Below are 24,181 nucleotides of genomic sequence, written 5' to 3'. Positions count from 1 at the left end.
GGGACACTCTTATTGTAGTGGGACACTCTTATTGTAGTGGGACACTCTTATTGTAGTGGGACACTCTTATTGTAGTGGGACACTCTTATTGTAGTGGGACACTCTTAGTGTAGTGGGACACTCTTAGTGTAGCGGGACACTCTTATTGTAGCGGGACACTCTTATTGTAGTGGGACACTCTTAGTGTAGTGGGACACTCTTATTGTAGCGGGACACTCTTATTGTAGCGGGACACTCTTATTGTAGTGGGACACTTATTGTAGCGGGACACTCTTATTGTAGCGGGACACTCTTATTGTAGTGGGACACTCTTATTGTAGTGGGACACCTCTCAGGTCTTTTTTTTCCTCTGGATTCTCTTCATTTGTTGGCTGAACACTTTTTTTATTTTATTTTTAAAAATCTTTTTGCATTAGTTTTTTCTTCCTGTTGTGATCTGCCAACGGGTTTCTATTTTAAAATGTTTTGCCTCCCAATATTTTTGTATATAGTTTTAAAAAACTTTACAGAAAGACAACATGACAAACCTTTACAGATTAAATGAGGTATTGCACAGAATAAAATTTAAAAAATAAGCATAAGGGCAACAAAAAATAAGCATAAGGGTATATAAATATACCTCTTATTGTAGTGGGACACTCTTATTGTAGTGGGATACTCTTTTCTCATGAGATAATACATTAGTTTCCCACTTCACCTGGCACGCATATAAACGCAACATTCTCAACGATTTTACTGAGTTACAGTTCATATCAGGAAATCTGTCCATTTTAAATAAATTGATTAGGCCCTAATCTATGGATTTCACATGACTGGACAGGGGTGGGCCTGGGAGGACATAGACCCACCCACTGGGGAGCCAGGCCCAACCAATAAGAATCTCACTACACACAACCAATAAGAAACTCACCACACACAACCAATAAGAATCTCACTACACACAACCAATAAGAAACTCACCACACACAACCAATAAGAATCTCACTACACACAACCAATTAGAATCTCACTACACACAACCAATAAGAATCTCACTACACACAACCAATAAGAATCTCACTACACACAACCAATAAGAATCTCACTACACACAACCAATAAGAATCTCACTACACACAACCAATAAGAATCTCACTACACACAACCAATAAGAATCTCACTACACACAACCAATAAGAAACAAAACCAATAAGAATCTCACTACACACAACCAATAAGAAACACAACCAATAAGAATCTCACTACACACAACCAATAAGAATCTCACTACACACAACCAATAAGAATCTCACTACACACAACCAATAAGAATCTCACTACACACAACCAATAAGAATCTCACTACACACAACCAATAAGAAACACAACCAATAAGAATCTCACTACACACAACCAATAAGAAACACAACCAATAAGAATCTCACTACACACAACCAATAAGAAACACAACCAATAAGAATCTCACTACACACAACCAATAAGAATCTCACTACACACAACCAATAAGAATCTCACTACACACAACCAATAAGTATCTCACTACACACAACCAATAAGAATCTCACTACACACAACCAATAAGGAACTCATAACCGACTTTTCAACACCAATCAAATAGAGTATGTAAATCTGGACAAACAGGAAATACATTCCTCCAAGGTTAAGGTTGATCATATCCTGAATGTCATTCACCTTTTTGGGGGTGTTTAGTTAACAGATGTCTCTTTCCAGTCATCGTGTGTCCGGTGCTCAGTTTGGATGCTATACATCAGGTTGGAGTGGATAGTGAGCAGGTTGTCCACAGGAGACTTTTAAAGCAGCCTAATCACATTCAAACACTGTGACTGGTTGTGTTTATTGCCAAACATAAAATGTGGCTACATTTTATGAGTAAAATATTGAGGCTATATTGAAGTGTTTTAGGTTCTAGGTCAAGAGGTCAAGAGATAGCTGCTCGGATCCAGCAGAACACACTTTAAGCCTTCCTGAATCACTGGGCCTGTTGAGAGGCCTTCCTGAATCACTGGGCCTGTTGAGAGGCCTTCCTGAATCACTGGGCCTGTTGAGAGGCCTTCCTGAATCACTGGGCCTGTTGAGAGTATTAGTCCTTCCTGAATCACTGGGCCTGTTGGGAGTATTAGTCCTTCCTGAATCACTGGGCCTGTTGGGAGTATTAAGCCTTCCTGAATCACTGGGCCTTTTGGGAGTATTAAGCCTTCCTGAATCACTGGGCCTGTTGGGAGTATTAGTCCTTCCTGAATCACTGGGCCTGTTGGGAGTATTACGCCTTCCTGAATCACTGGGCCTGTTGGGAGTATTACGCCTTCCTGAATCACTGGGCCTGTTGGGAGTATTAAGCCTTCCTGAATCACTGGGCCTGTTGAGAGTATTACGCCTTCCTGAATCACTGGGCCTGTTGGGAGTATTACGCCTTCCTGAATCACTGGGCCTGTTGGGAGTATTAGTCCTTCCTGAATCACTGGGCCTGTTGGGAGTATTAAGCCTTCCTGAATCACTGGGCCTTTTGGGAGTATTAGTCCTTCCTGAATCACTGGGCCTGTTGGGAGTATTAGTCCTTCCTGAATCACTGGGCCTGTTGGGAGTATTAAGCTGTCTGAATCACTGGGCCTGTTGAGAGGCCTTCCTGAATCACTGGGCCTGTTGAGAGGCCTTCCTGAATCACTGGGCCTGTTGAGAGGCCTTCCTGAATCACTGGGCCTGTTGGGAGTATTAAGCCGTCTGAATCACTGGGCCTGTTGGGAGTATTAATCCTTCCTGAATCACTGGGCCTGTTGGGAGTATTAAGCCTTCCTGAATCACTGGGCCTGTTGGGAGTATTAAGCCTTCCTGAAAATCTGTGTGTTTGATTTAATTTGGAAGATGTTTGGGGAATTTTTTGAAAATGACTGTTTCATCACGAATCCCAGATGTTATAAGAGCCGATAGACTATATATCTTACCTTAGAAGTGTTTACTTCAGGTTGACGACTGGCATCTATTGAGTTCCATAAATGTTCCATATATGTAATGTCTAAATCAACATAAAATATCGACAAAATGTGTTTTTTAGCGAAACAATTCGACAGGAAGGATACAGCTACATTTGTTCCTTTTTACTGTTTGTGATGAACAAGCAGCAGATGAGTAAATGATATAGTTATACCTGCAGGAGGGGGGAAAGCCTGATGGAAAAGTGTTATATAACCCCATTACTCGTGTCATGAGCAGTCCATAAATGCGTTCAGATATTTTCTCAGACTCCGTGACCTGGTGCAACGATATAGTGACATCTAGTGTTGAAATGCTTGAACTACAAGACATGATGGATACAAGATACGGATATAAGGTTTCTGTATCCCAATCCCCCCCCCCCCCCCCCCCCCCCCCCCCCAAAAAAAACACGGATATTTCTGCAGTATGCGCAGCATTTTTTGTTTGTTTTTGTTGCATAGCTGAAGCTCCGTTGCCGCTCTCAGCTCCTTGATCGCCTTTGTCACGTTACCGGTGTGTCCTTCAAACTTCAATGTTGTACACAAAACTGTCCCGACTATTGCATTCTCAGTAGGCTATAAAGCATTGGCGCTATTTCATGTTGAACACAAGTCTCTCATGGACAGATATACCTAAACATAGCAGCTGATCAATTATTCACGACTTTAATTGTGGATTATCAACACTATCCACATTGATTGATATTGATTGATATTATCCATATTGATAATTGATCATTGATATTGACCAGTTATGCGCGTGTAACAGTATAACTTTAGTCCGTCCCCTCGCCCCGGGCGCGAACCAGGGTTCCCTCTGCACACATCAACAACAGTCACCCACGAAGCATCGTTACCCATCGCTCCACAAAAAGCGGAACCTACTACTTCAGGGTCTCCAAAGCGAGTGACGTCACCGATTTGAAATGCTATTAGCGTGCACCACCGCTAACTAGCTAGCCATTTTCACATCCGTTACACGCGACTTGAATTGTGGATTATCCACATGATCCATTGCTATTGATTTGAGATGCTCCACTACAGGACAACTTTATAACGGGTTTATGACCTTTAAAACGTCTTTATTAGACATGACATAACACAGGTTACATAGTGGTTATAGCCTACTTACTTATGCAAATGACAAGCCTTATTCAGACTTTTTAAGACTTTGCACTATCCTGCCAACTTGTTTGTAAATATTCTGTTTAATATTTGTTGCCATTTTTCTTTTGTTGCTGTTTTAAAAAACTTTGAGGACATTAAAGTGTTCTGAATCGGACTGTTACCGTGTTGAAATGTCCCCCGTTAGTTGTTTTCCTTCTGTAATGATGGACCCCATAGATCTATGTGGACTGGACGGCCGCAGACGAGACAGTAAGCCTTCACATCGGGACAATAACACTTATCTTCCACACCAGTCTAAACAAGTCAGTGACCAAGCCAGACATGATCATTTACTCTTTACTGTCACTATCCTGCACGTCTGCAGTCACAGGAGTTGAACACAGACAACTTTTTATATCCCAAAGTGTTTAGGCCTGGTTCAGTGCAATTCTTCAAAACTATGAAAACAAAAAGCACTTGACTTTCCTGGTTTCCAGTCAAAGCCTGTGGAGCATTTCTCAGGAAAATGTTGAGCAACATCATAGAAACCCCCCCCCCCAACCAAGTCATTTATTTTAACATATTCCCACAAAGTAAGATTCCACAGCCGCAAAGTCAAAATTGGTTAGGGTTGGTTAGGGTTAGCAGTGTGGATAAGGTAAGGGTTAAAATCTAATTTTTAATTAGATACATTGTAAAAAATGGTTGGGGTTTAGACATAATTATGGGGCTGGCTTCATGTGGGAAATGGGGAAACTGGGGAGGGGGCAAACTGGGTAATGGGAAACTGGTTAATGGGGAAACTGGGTAGGGGAGAAACTGGGAAATGGGGAAACTGGGTAGGGGGGAAACTGGCTAGGGGGGAAACTGGTTAATGGGGAAACTGGGTAGGGGAGAAACTGGGAAATGGGGAAACTGGGTAGGGGGGAAACTGGGTAGGGGGGAAATGGGGAAACTGGGTAGGGGGGAAACTGGCTAGGGGGGAAACTGGGTAGGGGAGAAACTGGGAAATGGGGAAACTGGGAGGTCATAAGACCGACTTGAATGTATTCACGTGCCTTTGAAATCAGAACAATTCTTCAACCAATAAGATTTGAGCTAGCTTGATAAACTTCTTAGCTTGCTAGCGAGATAAACAATGTTATGCTAATACTAAACATTTAACATTGGACATACGGTCAAACGAGCTACATTTTCCATATTGATGAGGTTGTTATCAAATAAACGGATTTGTTGTCATCTTTTGGTTGAAAAGGTCAAAGGTCAGCGCTGAAACGTCACAACTCGCGGGTTAGAACATTTTCTGAGAGTTTTTTTCCCCCGCTTGTAATTCCGACTTGGAGTGACGTTTCCCACTGGGAACTAGAATCTTCCGATAACTCTGATAGCACATGAACACGGCACAGGCCTACGACTTAAAACAAATAGTAAATGTTTACATTCAGGAAGTATAGAAACAAGCGAATAAGTACAACCTATATGCTGGGGTGGGAGGGTACAACAAATGACAGATTATACAAAGACCTTAAAATACACGTGTATTGATTTGTTTTAACAGGTTTCTGATTGGAAGAATGTAGAATGGTCTTAACGGTCGAACTCCTTATAGAAAACAAGGATGAGTTTTTCTTTTTACATCTATGAATATGACGTGTTCCCATTAGCACCATTACAAGGTAAGTAAGGAAACCGAACGGCACATTGTCCCATAGTAAACAAAAGTCATCAAGAATATTATCAATTATAAATCCACAAATATCTTGCCATAATTTCGTTACAAGTAGACAATGCCAAAACAAATATCTTGCCATCATTTCGTTACAAATAGACAATGCCAAAACAAATACTGAACTTTTTCTGGATACTCAACACACAAAGTACAGTTAATGTTCATATATTTGTTGAGTTTCTTCAGGTAATGATTCACAGGTTAGTAATACTTATTAATCATTCTGAAAGAGACCTTTGACCTTGTTAACAAGCAGGTGTTTGTGTTAACCAAACCTTTTTTTCAAACAGATATTATTGACAAATGTATCCCAGTAAATTGTGACATAAGGAATAGATAGATACAACATCCCTTTGAAAATAAAGTATGTATAAAATATTGTTTCGAGGGAGCAAGGAGAAAACACATGTTTCCTTACTGGAGAGTCAACTGGACTAAGCGAGAGTATCTGAAGAAGCAGAGGTCTGGTTACGCCTCTAAACCGCATGTTTAGCGAAATTTATCTTAAGTATTTTTTTTAAATGAGGGAAATCCCCCCAAAAATGGAGACAACCATATGATTTTCTTTTGTGGCTGTGATAACTAGTAACGACCGTGCACATCCCAAGACCTCTTCCTGCTCTAACGTCCGGACCAAGCCCTCTTCCTGGTCTGACGTAATGACGTGTGTGGAGCAAGACTGGTCAGACAAACTAGCTATTATTCGAAAGTCTCTACTGTTATTATTGTCAACAAATAGCTATTGTTTTTCATCTCTTTGTGTTCATTTTACACAATCCCAACGTTGGCGAAGGATATTCACGGTAGTCAACTTGTTTTGGGAAAAGTTAAACGAGTTTGTTGTGTTGTTTAGGTAAAAGTCGCACGGAACTGGCTGCCAGTCGGTTTCTATGCGATAAGGGACATGATGTTATCCATTGTTTTGGACTTGTAGCGTTAGTTGTCTTCGTTCCCACACTAGAATAGTGTCTCTCTCCCTCTGCGATGGCTGAGGCGAGGAGAGCGGAGGACGAACAGCAGGAGAGTTTGAGAGGGGAACCGAGGGAACCTGTCGTAAGAAGACAGCCTCCACGACCGACCAACTCATCTGGAGGTAACATGTCACCACAGAATAGTTTATGTACCAACACACACCTGTTGCTTGTCATATGTTTTTAGTTTTAAAGTACATTGTCAGTGTGATGGATGTATTGCATCATAAGAAAATGATACAATCAGTGTAGTGTTATTTATTTATATATATTTTTTTTTACGTGTGAGAGGTAGTGAAAAATAACAATTTATATGGCGTCATTTCCGCAACGTTTGTACCGACAGATTTTTAGTCATTTTTATTTAACCTTTATTTAACCAGGAAAAGCCCATTGAGGCCCAGAGTCTCTTTTTCAAGGGAGTCCTGGCCAAGAAGGCAGAAACAATCAATACATCACATAAATAAAACATACAACAATATGATCCAGCTTAAAAAAAAATAAAACAATTACACTCCTCTGTAACCCGTCAACATTTTTAATGAAATCAGTGGCACTAACATATCTAGATGAAGCATGGATTGTAGACTATTCCATAGTGCACAAGACCATAAGGCAGTCTTGCCTAATGATGTACCTATTGACTATACCATTCTATATACTATAATTCTATATCATTATAGTAGATGCATAAAACGCATCAACCAATTGCAACGTCTGCCTTTGTAACAGTTTAACTTTAAACCGTCCCCTCGCCCCGACCCGGGCGCGAACCAGGGACCCTCTGCACACATCATCAACTGACACCCACGAAGCGTCGTTACCCATCGCTCCACAAAAAGCCGCGGCCCTTGCAGAGCAAGGTGCAACACTACTTCTAGGTTTCGGAGCAAGTGACGTAACTGATTGAAACGCTAGTAGCGCGTACCCGCTAACTAGCTAGCCATTTCACATCCGTTACACCGATACCCACAATAAAATAAAAAAAGATATATATTTTTAATATCCTGAATCACCAAGTTTGTAGTACTGAGCGATTAGTGCCTTTTTGAGGTCGGTTTGATTATTACCAAAAAAAAATCACAGGTTTTGACTATTTGGGTTGAGTGCTGTGACACAGAATAAAACAATGAATAAAAGTCAAATGATGACAATGACGGACCATTACTGCTGATCACCTATTAACCAGCATAATTTACTCGACTTTACTTTAATACACGTTTTCAGTTGTTGTGTTTTATTATATCAGTTTTATGTGATGACTTTATTACTTACTTCCAAGTCATCATCTCATCTCTGTCTGACAAAATCACTATTTTAGTCGTTCTTCAAAGTAAATAAGACTTTACGACTGGTGAATACCAACTATCAAATCACTTAGATCGTGTGTTTTCAGGTAGAGATACCTTGAGAAGCATCAGCTGCTCTCTATATCCCCTCATGGTCATTGTAATTAATTACTATGTTTTCTGCACTAAACTATGTAGAATATTAGTCTGTTGGAAACTACAACTCCCTACTACATCACACAGTTCAGGCTGGATCTGATTTATCTCTAGAGAAACTACAACTCAGTTCAGACTGGATCTGATTTATCTCTAGAGAAACTACAACTCCCTACTACATCACACAGTTCAGTCTGGGTCTGATTTATTTCTAGAGAAACTACAACTCCCTACTACATCTGAGAAACTACACATTGAGCTCACAGGAAGAAAACAAATGAACGAAATGGAATTCAAATAATTGAACCAACCTTTGTCAATTAGTTCTTTTAAAAACCGAAAAATAACCAACATTTCGGTTAATCGCTCAGCACTACAAGTTAGACATACCTAATTTCTAAATATACTATCATCGCTGTCAATCGTGAATTATAATTATTCACGTTTTGACGGTGAAACGTCCAAACCGCACCGGGCCGGCGGCAGAACGAATCAGTCAGACGAGAATTTGACGTCCATAGTCACATTTTATCACGGGACTTCCTGTGTGCACGCGCTGGCACAGTTGTTTTTATGGGTTTTAACACCGAAGAGTTTTCACCACTTCCGAATTCGTGAGAGAAGAAGTTCCAACCCCCATTCATCGCAAGCGAACAACAGCCTATTCCAGGCCCTCGGTTCCCCACAACAGCCTATTCCAGGCCCTCGGTTCCCCACAACAGCCTATTCCAGGCCCTCCGTTCCCCACAACAGCCTATTCCAGGCCCTCGGTTCCCCACAACAGCCTATTCCAGACCCTCAGTCTGCCACAACAGCCTATTCCAGACCCTCAGTCTCCCACAACAGCCTATTCCAGGCCCTCAGTCTCCCACAACAGCCTATTCCAGGCCCTCGGTTCCCCACAACAGCCTATTCCAGGCCCTCCGTTCCCCACAACAGCCTATTCCAGGCCCTCCGTTCCCCACAACAGCCTATCCCAGGCCCTCGGTTCCCCACAAAAGCCTATCCCAGGCCCTCGGTTCCCCACAAAAGCCTATCCCAGGCCCTCGGTTCCCCACAACAGCCTATTCCAGGCCCTCAGTCTCCCACAAAAGCCTATCCCAGACCCTCAGTCTCCCACAACAGCCTATTCCAGGCCCTCGGTTCCCCACAACAGCCTATTCCAGGCCCTCGGTTCCCCACAACAGTCTATTCCAGGCCCTCGGTTCCCCACAAAAGCCTATCCCAGGCCCTCGGTTCCCCACAACAGCCTATTCCAGGCCCTCCGTTCCCCACAACAGCCTATTCCAGGCCCTCAGTCTCCCACAACAGACTATTCCAGGCCCTCTGTTCCCCACAACAGCCTATTCCAGACCCTCAGTCTCCCACAACAGCCTATTCCAGACCCTCAGTCTCCCACAACAGCCTATTCCAGATCCTCTGTTCCCCACAACAGCCTATTCCAGGCCCTCTGTTCCCCACAACAGCCTATTCCAGACCCTCAGTCTCCCACAACAGCCTATTCCAGACCCTCCGTTCCCCACAACAGCCTATTCCAGGCCCTCGGTTCCCCACAACAGCCTATTCCAGGCCCTCAGTCTCCCACAACAGCCTATTCCAGGCCCTCAGTCTCCCACAACAGCCTATTCCAGGCCCTCAGTCTCCCACAACAGCCTATTCCAGGCCCTCCGTTCCCCACAACAGCCTATTCCAGACCCTCAGTCTCCCACAACAGCCTATTCCAGACCCTCAGTCTCCCACAACAGCCTATTCCAGACCCTCAGTCTCCCACAACAGCCTATTCCAGACCCTCAGTCTCCCACAACAGCCTATTCCAGGCCCTCTGTTCCCCACAACAGCCTATTCCAGACCCTCCGTTCCACACAACAGCCTATTCCAGACCCTCTGTCCCCCACAACAGCCTATTCCAGGCCCTCAGTCTCCCACAACAGCCTATTCCAGACCCTCCGTTCCCCACAACAGCCTATTCCAGACCCTCCGTTCCCCACAACAGCCTATTCCAGACCCTCAGTCTCCCACAACAGCCTATTCCAGACCCTCAGTCTCCCACAACAGCCTATTCCAGACCCGCAGTCTCCCACAACAGCCTATTCCAGGCCCTCCGTTCCCCACAACAGCCTATTCCAGACCCTCAGTCTCCCACAACAGCCTATTCCAGATCCTCTGTTCCCCACAACAGCCTATTCCAGGCCCTCAGTTCCCCACAACAGCCTATTCCAGACCCTCAGTCTCCCACAGCAGCCTATTCCAGACCCTCAGTCTCCCACAACAGCCTATTCCAGGCCCTCAGTCTCCCACAACAGCCTATTCCAGGCCCTCAGTCTCCCACAACAGCCTATTCCAGGCCGTCTGTTCCCCACAACAGCCTATTCCAGACCCTCAGTCTCCCACAACAGCCTATTCCAGACCCTCAGTCTCCCACAACAGCCTATTCCAGACCCTCAGTCTCCCACAACAGCCTATTCCAGGCCGTCTGTTCCCCACAACAGCCTATTCCAGACCCTCAGTCTGCCACAACAGCCTATTCCAGACCCTCAGTCTCCCACAACAGCCTATTCCAGACCCTCAGTCTCCCACAGCAGCCTATTCCAGGCCCTCTGTTCCCCACAACAGCCTATTCCAGGCCCTCAGTCTCCCACAACAGCCTATTCCAGACCCTCAGTCTCCCACAACAGCCTATTCCAGACCCTCAGTCTCCCACAACAGCCTATTCCAGACCCTCAGTCTCCCACAGCAGCCTATTCCAGATCCTCTGTTCCCCACAACAGCCTATTCCAGACCCTCAGTCTCCCACAGCAGCCTATTCCAGATCCTCTGTTCCCCACAACAGCCTATTCCAGGCCCTCAGTCTCCCACAGCAGCCTATTCCAGATCCTCTGTTCCACACAACAGCCTATTCCAGACCCTCAGTCTCCCACAGCAGCCTATTCCAGATCCTCTGTTCCCCACAACAGCCTATTCCAGACCCTCCGTTCCACACAACAGCCTATTCCAGGCCCTCAGTCTCCCACAACAGCCTATTCCAGGCCCTCAGTCTCCCACAACAGCCTATTCCAGACCCTCAGTCTCCCACAACAGCCTATTCCAGGCCCTCAGTCTCCCACAACAGCCTATTCCAGACCCTCAGTCTCCCACAACAGCCTATTCCAGACCCTCAGTCTCCCACAACAGCCTATTCCAGACCCTCCGTTCCCCACAACAGCCTATTCCAGACCCTCTGTTCCCCACAACAGCCTATTCCAGACCCTCAGTCTCCCACAACAGCCTATTCCAGGCCCTCAGTCTCCCACAACAGCCTATTCCAGACCCTCAGTCTGCCACAACAGCCTATTCCAGACCCTCAGTCTCCCACAACAGCCTATTCCAGGCCCTCCGTTCCCCACAACAGCCTATTCCAGGCCCTCCGTTCCCCACAACAGCCTATTCCAGACCCTCAGTCTCCCACAACAGCCTATTCCAGATCCTCTGTTCCCCACAACAGCCTATTCCAGGCCCTCAGTTCCCCACAACAGCCTATTCCAGACCCTCAGTTCCCCACAACAGCCTATTCCAGACCCTCAGTCTGCCACAACAGCCTATTCCAGACCCTCAGTCTCCCACAACAGCCTATTCCAGACCCTCAGTCTGCCACAACAGCCTATTCCAGGCCCTCCGTTCCCCACAACAGCCTATTCCAGACCCTCAGTCTCCCACAGCAGCCTATTCCAGATCCTCTGTTCCCCACAACAGCCTATTCCAGGCCCTCAGTCTCCCACAGCAGCCTATTCCAGATCCTCTGTTCCACACAACAGCCTATTCCAGACCCTCAGTCTCCCACAGCAGCCTATTCCAGATCCTCTGTTCCCCACAACAGCCTATTCCAGACCCTCCGTTCCACACAACAGCCTATTCCAGGCCCTCAGTCTCCCACAACAGCCTATTCCAGGCCCTCAGTCTCCCACAACAGCCTATTCCAGACCCTCAGTCTCCCACAACAGCCTATTCCAGGCCCTCAGTCTCCCACAACAGCCTATTCCAGACCCTCAGTCTCCCACAACAGCCTATTCCAGACCCTCAGTCTCCCACAACAGCCTATTCCAGACCCTCCGTTCCCCACAACAGCCTATTCCAGACCCTCTGTTCCCCACAACAGCCTATTCCAGACCCTCAGTCTCCCACAACAGCCTATTCCAGGCCCTCAGTCTCCCACAACAGCCTATTCCAGACCCTCAGTCTGCCACAACAGCCTATTCCAGACCCTCAGTCTCCCACAACAGCCTATTCCAGGCCCTCCGTTCCCCACAACAGCCTATTCCAGGCCCTCCGTTCCCCACAACAGCCTATTCCAGACCCTCAGTCTCCCACAACAGCCTATTCCAGATCCTCTGTTCCCCACAACAGCCTATTCCAGGCCCTCTGTTCCCCACAACAGCCTATTCCAGGCCCTCAGTTCCCCACAACAGCCTATTCCAGACCCTCAGTTCCCCACAACAGCCTATTCCAGACCCTCAGTCTGCCACAACAGCCTATTCCAGACCCTCAGTCTCCCACAACAGCCTATTCCAGACCCTCAGTCTGCCACAACAGCCTATTCCAGGCCCTCCGTTCCCCACAACAGCCTATTCCAGACCCTCAGTCTCCCACAACAGCCTATTCCAGATCCTCTGTTCCCCACAACAGCCTATTCCAGGCCCTCAGTCTCCCACAACAGCCTATTCCAGACCCTCAGTCTCCCACAACAGCCTATTCCAGGCCCTCAGTCTCCCACAACAGCCTATTCCAGACCCTCTGTCTCCCACAACAGTCTATTCCAGGCCCTCAGTCTCCCACAACAGCCTATTCCAGACCCTCAGTCTCCCACAACAGCCTATTCCAGACCCTCAGTCTCCCACAACAGCCTATTCCAGGCCGTCTGTTCCCCACAACAGCCTATTCCAGACCCTCAGTCTCCCACAACAGCCTATTCCAGACCCTCAGTCTGCCACAACAGCCTATTCCAGGCCCTCCGTTCCCCACAACAGCCTATTCCAGGCCCTCCGTTCCCCACAACAGCCTATTCCAGACCCTCAGTCTCCCACAACAGCCTATTCCAGATCCTCTGTTCCCCTCAACAGCCTATTCCAGGCCCTCAGTTCCCCACAACAGCCTATTCCAGACCCTCAGTCTGCCACAACAGCCTATTCCAGACCCTCAGTCTCCCACAACAGCCTATTCCAGACCCTCAGTCTGCCACAACAGCCTATTCCAGACCCTCAGTCTCCCACAACAGCCTATTCCAGGCCCTCCGTTCCCCACAACAGCCTATTCCAGACCCTCAGTCTCCCACAACAGCCTATTCCAGATCCTCTGTTCCCCACAACAGCCTATTCCAGGCCCTCAGTTCCCCACAACAGCCTATTCCAGACCCTCAGTCTGCCACAACAGCCTATTCCAGGCCCTCAGTCTCCCACAACAGCCTATTCCAGACCCTCAGTCTCCCACAACAGCCTATTCCAGACCCTCAGTCTCCCACAACAGCCTATTCCAGGCCCTCCGTTCCCCACAACAGCCTATTCCAGACCCTCAGTCTCCCACAACAGCCTATTCCAGATCCTCTGTTCCCCTCAACAGCCTATTCCAGGCCCTCAGTTCCCCACAACAGCCTATTCCAGACCCTCAGTCTGCCACAACAGCCTATTCCAGACCCTCAGTCTCCCACAACAGCCTATTCCAGGCCCTCTGTTCCCCACAACAGCCTATTCCAGACCCTCAGTCTCCCACAACAGCCTATTCCAGATCCTCTGTTCCCCACAACAGCCTATTCCAGGCCCTCAGTTCCCCACAACAGCCTATTCCAGACCCTCAGTCTCCCACAACAGCCTATTCCAGGCCCTCAGTCTCCCACAACAGCCTATTCCAGGCCCTCAGTCTGCCACAACAGCCTATTCCAGACCCTCTGTCTCCCACAACAGTCTATTCCAGGCCCTCAGTCTCCCACAACAGCCTATTCCAGACCCTCAGTCTCCCACAACAGCCTATTCCAGACCCTCAGTCTCCCACAACAGCCTATTCCAGACCCTCAGTCTGCCACAACAGCCTATTCCAGGCCCTCCGTTCCCCACAACAGCCTATTCCAGGCCCTCCGTTCCCCACAACAGCCTATTCCAGGCCCTCCGTTCCCCACAACAGCCTATTCCAGACCCTCAGTCTCCCACAACAGCCTATTCCAGATCCTCTGTTCCCCTCAACAGCCTATTCCAGGCCCTCAGTTCCCCACAACAGCCTATTCCAGACCCTCAGTCTGCCACAACAGCCTATTCCAGACCCTCAGTTCCCCACAACAGCCTATTCCAGACCCTCAGTCTGCCACAACAGCCTATTCCAGACCCTCAGTCTCCCACAACAGCCTATTCCAGACCCTCAGTCTGCCACAACAGCCTATTCCAGGCCCTCCGTTCCCCACAACAGCCTATTCCAGACCCTCAGTCTCCCACAACAGCCTATTCCAGGCCGTCTGTTCCCCACAACAGCCTATTCCAGACCCTCAGTCTGCCACAACAGCCTATTCCAGACCCTCAGTCTCCCACAACAGCCTATTCCAGACCCTCAGTCTGCCACAACAGCCTATTCCAGGCCCTCCGTTCCCCACAACAGCCTATTCCAGGCCCTCCGTTCCCCACAACAGCCTATTCCAGACCCTCAGTCTCCCACAACAGCCTATTCCAGACCCTCAGTCTGCCACAACAGCCTATTCCAGACCCTCAGTCTCCCACAACAGCCTATTCCAGGCCCTCCGTTCCCCACAACAGCCTATTCCAGGCCCTCCGTTCCCCACAACAGCCTATTCCAGACCCTCAGTCTCCCACAACAGCCTATTCCAGATCCTCTGTTCCCCACAACAGCCTATTCCAGGCCCTCTGTTCCCCACAACAGCCTATTCCAGACCCTCAGTCTGCCACAACAGCCTATTCCAGACCCTCAGTCTCCCACAACAGCCTATTCCAGACCCTCAGTCTGCCACAACAGCCTATTCCAGATCCTCTGTTCCCCACAACAGCCTATTCCAGGCCCTCAGTTCCCCACAACAGCCTATTCCAGACCCTCAGTCTCCCACAACAGCCTATTCCAGGCCCTCAGTCTCCCACAACAGCCTATACCAGGCCCTCAGTCTCCCACAACAGCCTATTCCAGACCCTCTGTCTCCCACAACAGTCTATTCCAGGCCCTCAGTCTCCCACAACAGCCTATTCCAGACCCTCAGTCTCCCACAACAGTCTATTCCAGGCCCTCAGTCTCCCACAACAGCCTATTCCAGACCCTCAGTCTCCCACAACAGCCTATTCCAGACCCTCAGTCTCCCACAACAGCCTATTCCAGGCCGTCTGTTCCCCACAACAGCCTATTCCAGACCCTCAGTCTGCCACAACAGCCTATTCCAGACCCTCAGTCTCCCACAACAGCCTATTCCAGACCCTCAGTCTGCCACAACAGCCTATTCCAGGCCCTCCGTTCCCCACAACAGCCTATTCCAGACCCTCAGTCTCCCACAACAGCCTATTCCAGACCCTCAGTCTGCCACAACAGCCTATTCCAGGCCCTCCGTTCCCCACAACAGCCTATTCCAGACCCTCCGTTCCCCACAACAGCCTATTCCAGACCCTCAGTCTCCCACAGCAGCCTATTCCAGGCCCTCCGTTCCCCACAACAGCCTATTCCAGGCCCTCTGTTCCCCACAACAGCCTATTCCAGACCCTCAGTCTGCCACAACAGCCTATTCCAGACCCTCAGTCTCCCACAACAGCCTATTCCAGACCCTCAGTCTCCCACAACAGCCTATTCCAGACCCTCAGTCTCCCACAACAGCCTATTCCAGGCCGTCTGTTCCCCACAACAGCCTATTCCAGGCCCTCAGTCTCCCACAACAGCCTATTCCAGACCCTCAGTCTCCCACAACAGCCTATTCCAGACCCTCAGTCTCCCACAACAGCCTATTCCAGACCCTCAGTCTCCCACAACAGCCTATTCCAGGCCGTCTGTTCCCCACAACAGTCTATTCCAGACCCTCAGTCTCCCACAACAGCCTATTCCAGACCCTCCGTTCCCCACAACAGCCTATTCCAGACCCTCAGTCTCCCACAACAGCCTATTCCAGACCCTCAGTCTCCCACAACAGCCTATTCCAGACCCTCAGTCTCCCACAACAGCCTATTCCAGGCCCTCAGTCTCCCACAACAGCCTATTCCAGACCCTCAGTCTCCCACAACAGCCTATTCCAGACCCTCAGTCTCCCACAACAGCCTATTCCAGACCCTCAGTCTCCCACAACAGCCTATTCCAGGCCCTCTGTTCCCCACAACAGCCTATTCCAGACCCTCAGTCTCCCACAACAGCCTATTCCAGGCCCTCTGTTCCCCACAACAGCCTATTCCAGGCCCTCAGTCTCCCACAACAGCCTATTCCAGACCCTCCGTTCCCCACAACAGCCTATTCCAGACCCTCAGTCCCCCACAACAGTCTATTCCAGACCCTCTGTTCCCCACAACAGCCTATTCCAGACCCTCAGTCTCCCACAACAGCCTATTCCAGACCCTCAGTCTCCCACAACAGCCTATTCCAGACCCTCAGTCTCCCACAACAGCCTATTCCAGACCCTCAGTCTCCCACAACAGCCTATTCCAGACCCTCCGTTCCCCACAACAGCCTATTCCAGATCCTCTGTTCCCCACAACAGCCTATTCCAGACCCCCAGTCTCCCACAACAGCCTATTCCAGACCCTCAGTCTGCCACAACAGCCTATTCCAGATCCTCTGTTCCCCACAACAGCCTATTCCAGGCCCTCAGTTCCCCACAACAGCCTATTCCAGACCCTCAGTCTCCCACAACAGCCTATTCCAGGCCCTCAGTCTCCCACAACAGCCTATTCCAGGCCCTCAGTCTCCCACAACAGCCTATTCCAGACCCTCTGTCTCCCACAACAGTCTATTCCAGGCCCTCAGTCTCCCACAACAGCCTATTCCAGACCCTCAGTCTCCCACAACAGTCTATTCCAGGCCCTCAGTCTCCCACAACAGCCTATTCCAGACCCTCAGTCTCCCACAACAGCCTATTCCAGACCCTCAGTCTCCCACAACAGCCTATTCCAGGCCGTCTGTTCCCCACAACAGCCTATTCCAGACCCTCAGTCTGCCACAACAGCCTATTCCAGACCCTCAGTCTCCCACAACAGCCTATTCCAGACCCTCAGTCTGCCACAACAGCCTATTCCAGGCCCTCCGTTCCCCACAACAGCCTATTCCAGACCCTCCGTTCCCCACAACAGCCTATTCCAGACCCTCAGTCTCCCACAACAGCCTATTCCAGGCCCTCCGTTCCCCACAACAGCCTATTCCAGGCCCTCTGTTCCCCACAACAGCCTATTCCAGACCCTCAGTCTGCCACAACAGCCTATTCCAGACCCTCAGTCTCCCACAACAGCCTATTCCAGACCCTCAGTCTCCCACAACAGCCTATTCCAGACCCTCAGTCTCCCACAACAGCCTATTCCAGGCCCTCAGTCTCCCACAACAGCCTATTCCAGACCCTCCGTTCCCCACAACAGCCTATTCCAGACCCTCAGTCTCCCACAACAGCCTATTCCAGACCCTCAGTCTCCCACAACAGCCTATTCCAGGTCCTCAGTCTCCCACAACAGCCTATTCCAGACCCTCAGTCTCCCACAACAGCCTATTCCAGGCCCTCAGTCTCCCACAACAGCCTATTCCAGACCCTCCGTTCCCCACAACAGCCTATTCCAGACCCTCAGTCTCCCACAACAGCCTATTCCAGGCCCTCTGTTCCCCACAACAGCCTATTCCAGACCCTCAGTCTCCCACAACAGCCTATTCCAGGCCCTCTGTTCCCCACAACAGCCTATTCCAGGCCCTCAGTCTCCCACAACAGCCTATTCCAGACCCTCCGTTCCCCACAACAGCCTATTCCAGACCCTCAGTTCCCCACAACAGTCTATTCCAGACCCTCTGTTCCCCACAACAGCCTATTCCAGACCCTCAGTCTCCCACAACAGCCTATTCCAGACCCTCAGTCTCCCACAACAGCCTATTCCAGACCCTCAGTCTCCCACAACAGCCTATTCCAGACCCTCAGTCTCCCACAACAGCCTATTCCAGACCCTCAGTCTCCCACAACAGCCTATTCCAGACCCTCAGTCTCCCACAACAGCCTATTCCAGGCCCTCAGTCTCCCACAACAGCCTATTCCAGACCCTCCGTTCCCCACAACAGCCTATTCCAGATCCTCTGTTCCCCACAACAGCCTATTCCAGACCCCCAGTCTCCCACAACAGCCTATTCCAGACCCTCAGTCTGCCACAACAGCCTATTCCAGACCCTCAGTCTCCCACAACAGCCTATTCCAGGCCCTCCGTTCCCCACAACAGCCTATTCCAGGCCCTCCGTTCCCCACAACAGCCTATTCCAGGCCCTCCGTTCCCCACAACAGCCTATTCCAGACCCTCAGTCTCCCACAACAGCCTATTCCAGATCCTCTGTTCCCCACAACAGCCTATTCCAGACCCTCAGTCTGCCACAACAGCCTATTCCAGACCCTCAGTCTGCCACAACAGTCTATTCCAGGCCCTCAGTCTCCCACAACAGCCTATTCCAGACCCTCAGTCTCCCACAACAGCCTATTCCAGACCCTCAGTCTCCCACAACAGCCTATTCCAGACCCTCAGTCTGCCACAACAGCCTATTCCAGACCCTCAGTCTCCCACAACAGCCTATTCCAGACCCTCAGTCTGCCACAACAGCCTATTCCAGGCCCTCCGTTCCCCACAACAGCCTATTCCAGGCCCTCCGTTCCCCACAACAGCCTATTCCAGACCCTCAGTCTCCCACAACAGCCTATTCCAGATCCTCTGTTCCCCTCAACAGCCTATTCCAGGCCCTCAGTTCCCCACAACAGCCTATTCCAGACCCTCAGTCTCCCACAACAGCCTATTCCAGGCCCTCAGTCTCCCACAACAGCCTATTCCAGGTCCTCAGTCTGCCACAACAGCCTATTCCAGACCCTCTGTCTCCCACAACAGCCTATTCCAGGCCCTCAGTCTCCCACAACAGCCTATTCCAGACCCTCAGTCTCCCACAACAGCCTATTCCAGACCCTCAGTCTCCCACAACAGCCTATTCCAGGCCGTCTGTTCCCCACAACAGCCTATTCCAGGCCCTCAGTCTCCCACAACAGCCTATTCCAGACCCTCAGTCTCCCACAACAGCCTATTCCAGACCCTCAGTCTCCCACAACAGCCTATTCCAGACCCTCAGTCTCCCACAACAGCCTATTCCAGACCCTCAGTGTCCCACAACAACCTATTCCAGGCCCTCAGTCTCCCACAACAGCCTATTCCAGACCCTCAGTCTCCCACAACAGCCTATTCCAGACCCTCAGTCTCCCACAACAGCCTATTCCAGGCCCTCTGTTCCCCACAACAGCCTATTCCAGACCCTCAGTCTCCCACAACAGCCTATTCCAGACCCTCCGTTCCCCACAACAGCCTATTCCAGACCCTCTGTTCCCCACAACAGCCTATTCCAGGCCCTCAGTCTCCCACAACAGCCTATTCCAGACCCTCAGTCTCCCACAACAGCCTATTCCAGACCCTCAGTCTCCCACAACAGTCTATTGCAGTCCCTCTGTTCCCCACAACAGCCTATTCCAGACCCTCAGTTCCCCACAACAGCCTATTCCAGACCCTCTGTCTCCCACAACAGTCTATTCCAGACCCTCAGTCTCCCACAACAGTGACCTCGGGACAGACATACAGCTGTTTTTGCACAAGTGAAAAATGTTTCTACTGGATATATGTGACCGACCGGCTCGATTCGGTCTTATGTAGAAAAATGTTATATATTTTTTTTTTTACATTGAATAAAAGTAGAGACTCAGAGCTAGTAAAACGATATCATACACTACAGTTGAGGAACAATGGGAAAGTAGTTCTGCTTTGGAAGTTGATAAACCTGTAACCACAATTTTTTGGGGAAAATGGCCCATGAATTGTTTTGCTACACCTACTGAAGAGCTCTTCTTTGTCTACACCCATTCAGCATCGTTCACACCCTCTTAAGCTTTAGCCCCACCAATCTCTTTAAGGATTCACATGTTAGGCCGTGTAATAAACAACCAAAGATTTCCAGACTAAAGGCTGGTTTATACTACGTCTGTTGACAGTTGCAGCAGTGACATCGCGAACGTTCTATTGTCGTCCGGGCAACAAACTTGTCGTTGTTGTTATGAGAAAGTATAAACCCATGACATCAACAGCCTGGTGGTCCAGTATAGCATAACTAGTGTATTTTAACACCAATGAATTCACCCGTTTAAAAATTAATTTAGTATTTGTCATTCTAGTAAATCAGGCAATTTAAAAGCAACATTCATCTTGTTTTAAATTTTTGTTGTGATTTTTACCGCTTTTTTTTTTTTTCTCCGCAATTTTGTGATTACGATCTTGTCTCATCGCTGCAACTCCCCAACGAGCTCGGGAGAGGTGAAAGTCGAGTCCTTCGTCCCCCTGAAACATGACCCGCCAAACCGCACTCCTTAACACCCTGACCGCTTAACCCCGGAAGCCAGCTGCACCGATGTGTCGGAGGAAACGCCTTTCACCTGACGACCTGCAGGCGCCCGGCAGCCTTCTGTATGTTCTCTTTTCGACTCCCTCTGCAATCAAATTCCAGAACTTTCTCCATCTCCGTAGCTATCATTCTCTAATTCCACTGATTTCAAAACTCGGTCCTCCAGGAAGTGGAGAGCAACACTGATACAGTTCTACTAGGTGATATATATATATATTAAAAGCTGCGTTAAAAAGGATTTCCTACACATACTGACCAGCTCATGTTATAGACAGAAACCTGCTACATGGCAGACCAATCCGAACTCATCTCTCGGCATGTCCAGCCCATCCATTATCTCAGCCAATCATGGCTAGCGGGAAGGTTCGTCTAAACCAACCAAGGCTCGTAAAATTAACAATTTTATTCGTATTTACAGATGTGTACAAGTTTTATTGAGGCATATTACAGTTTGCTTGTTCCGGGGAAGGCATTTCTGCACTTTCTGCATTTTCGATATATAAAATAAAAAGTTTACATTCAAAGCCTCTCCTGTGAAGTAGTGACGAGCGACATATGCCTAGTTTCCTGAAACGAGTCACATATGGGATCGTCAGATCACGATATCATCGAGGTGATTATCAACATTATCGAGAGTGTTTCTAATACTGTGAGGAACTATTATCACAATGGATGTTAAAACAGACTTGGTAGACTTAGGCTACTGTGTGAGGTGAGAACACTGTCTACTGTCTGAGAGACTAGTATTGTTTTAGTCTCTAACTATAGATACTGTCTGAGAGACTAGTATTGTTTTAGTCTCTCTAACTATAGATACTGTCTGAGAGACTAGTATTGTTTTAGTCTCTCTAACTATAGATACTGTCTGAGAGACTAGTATTGTTTTAGTCTCTCTAACTATAGATACTGTCTGAGAGACTAGTATTGTTTTAGTCTCTCTAACTATAGATACTGTCTGAGAGACTAGTATTGTTTTAGTCTCTAACTATAGATACTGTCTGAGAGACTAGTATTGTTTTAGTCTCTCTAACTATAGATACTGTCTGAGAGACTAGTATTGTTTTAGTCTAACTATAGATACTGTCTGAGAGACTAGTATTGTTTTAGTCTCTCTAACTATAGATACTGTCTGAGAGACTAGTATTGTTTTAGTCTCTAACTATAGATACTGTCTGAGAGACTAGTATTGTTTTAGTCTCTCTAACTATAGATACTGTCTGACAGACTAGTATTGTTTTAGTCTCTAACTATAGATACTGTCTGAGAGACTAGTATTGTTTTAGTCTCTCTAACTATAGATACTGTCTGAGAGACTAGTATTGTTTTAGTCTCTCTAACTATAGATACTGTCTGAGAGACTAGTATTGTTTTAGTCTCTCTAACTATAGATACTGTCTGAGAGACTAGTATTGTTTTAGTCTCTCTAACTATAGATACTGTCTGAGAGACTAGTATTGTTTTAGTCTCTCTAACTATAGATACTGTCTGAGAGACTAGTATTGTTTTAGTCTCTAGTCTCTCTCTCACGAATGTAGTGCACTATATAGGGAATATGAGTCCTGGTCTAAAGTAGTGCACTATATAGGGAATATGGGCCCTGGTCTATAGTAGTGTACTATATAGGGAATAGGGCCCTGGCCTATAGTAGTGCACTATATAGGGAATAGGGCTCTGGTCTAAAGTAGTGCACTATATAGGGATTAGGGCCCTGGTCTATAGTAGTGCACTATATAGGGAATAGGGCCCTGGTCTATAGTAGTGCACTATATAGGGAATAGGGCCCTGGTCTATAGTAGTGCACTATATAGGGAATAGGGCTCTGGTCTAAGGAGTAGTTTAGCCCTGTTATCCTTTATAATGCATTATAACCTGTACATAGATTAACCCCACCTGTTCTCTCTGCACCTAGACCCATAGGTAACAGGCAGCGGTAAAGGAGTAGTTTAGGCCTGTTATCCTGTATAATGCATTATAACCTGTACATAGATTAACCCCACCTGTTCTCTCTGCACCTAAACCCATAGGTAACAGGCAGCGGTAAAGGAGTAGTTTAGGCCTGCTATCCTGTATAATGCATTATAACCTGTACATAGATTAACCCCACCTGTTCTCTCTGCACCTAGACCCATAGGTAACAGGCAGCGGTAAAGGAGTAGTTTAGCCCTGCTATCCTGTATAATGCATTATAACCTGTACATAGATTAACCCCACCTGTTCTCTCTGCACCAAGACCCATAGGTAACAGGCAGCGGTAAAGGAGTAGTTTAGGCCTGCTATCCTGTATAATGCATTATAACCTGTACATAGATTAACCCCACCTGTTCTCTCTGCACCTAGACCCATAGGTAACAGGCAGCGGTAAAGGAGTAGAAGTGCAGCTCTATAACACCCTTCATAGCAGCACTATGTTTAAGCAATAAGGCCCGACGGGTTGTGATATTTACCACGGCTAAGGGGCTGTTCTTAGCCACGACGCAACGTGGAGTGCCTGGATACAGCCATTAGCCGTGGTATATTGGCCATATATCACAAACCCCCTGAGGTGCCGTATTGCTGTTATAAACTGGTTACCAACGTCATTAGAGCAGTACAACAATTTTTTTGTCATAAACCCGTGGTATACGATCTGATATACCAATGGCTGTCAGCCAATCAGCATTCAGGCATTGAACCACCCAGTTTATAACGGTCTTGATTTGGTAATGCGTTATAACTCAATGCATATTCCTTATTAAGCCTCTATACTCTCTGCACTCGGAGCTGTAGTTAACAGGCTCTATAATAAGTTATAATGCAGCTGGAAACATTGATGACTACCCCAGACCGACTGGCGTTTCCTGCTGCTCAGCAACCCATCACAGCTACAGTCTTTTATTTTAACCAGCCAACCAGATCCAGGGGGAATGGCAGAGGGTTTCCAATCATCATTTCCACATTCTGGAACCCGGAGAGAGAGAGAGAGAGTTTCATTGGACAGCGGTTGGCTTTCCTCTTCTTTTCCTCTGGGTCTTCAGTTCTTTACTGAACTGCTGGACTTCTACTGTTATAGTTCTGTGGATGTTTGTTTTATCTGAAGCAGAGACGAGAGGGACTTTAGGTGCTGGGGAGTTATCTATATTTATTCTATTGGACCAGGTAAGTTTGATTTGAGAATGAATTCTCCTTTTATAGAAATGACTAAGGGAGGAGTTACAGGGGAGACGAGATGAATGAGCTAGTGTGGCGATATCTTGACAAAGACTTCTCTCGTCCCCTCTCTCTATTTCGCTATCTCCCTTTACATCTTTTCTCTCCCTTCTCTCTCCATTCCCCTCTTCTCTCTCCCTTCCCCTCTTCTCTCTCCCT

General features: G+C 47.9%; 1 protein-coding gene across 2 annotated transcripts in view; it reads left to right on the top strand.

Annotated features, from left to right (window-relative positions):
- The first annotated feature begins 6,485 nt into the window (after nt 1-6,485).
- LOC129835571 (SH3 domain-containing protein 19-like) overlaps nt 6,486-24,181 on the top strand; it is a 115,133-nt gene continuing 97,437 nt past the window's right edge. For both annotated transcript variants that reach the window (XM_055901267.1, XM_055901266.1), the window contains exon 1: nt 6,486-6,919. In XM_055901267.1, coding sequence (XP_055757242.1) covers nt 6,811-6,919 — 109 coding nt within the window. In that variant the 5' untranslated portion in view covers nt 6,486-6,810. The remainder of the gene's footprint in view (nt 6,920-24,181) is intronic.

This window comes from Salvelinus fontinalis, chromosome 36, assembly GCF_029448725.1.
Source record: "Salvelinus fontinalis isolate EN_2023a chromosome 36, ASM2944872v1, whole genome shotgun sequence".
Classification (NCBI taxonomy): Eukaryota; Metazoa; Chordata; class Actinopteri; order Salmoniformes; family Salmonidae; genus Salvelinus; species Salvelinus fontinalis.
The sequence above is the reverse complement of the archived record's forward strand: the minus strand, read 5'-3'. Positions and strand labels throughout refer to the sequence as shown.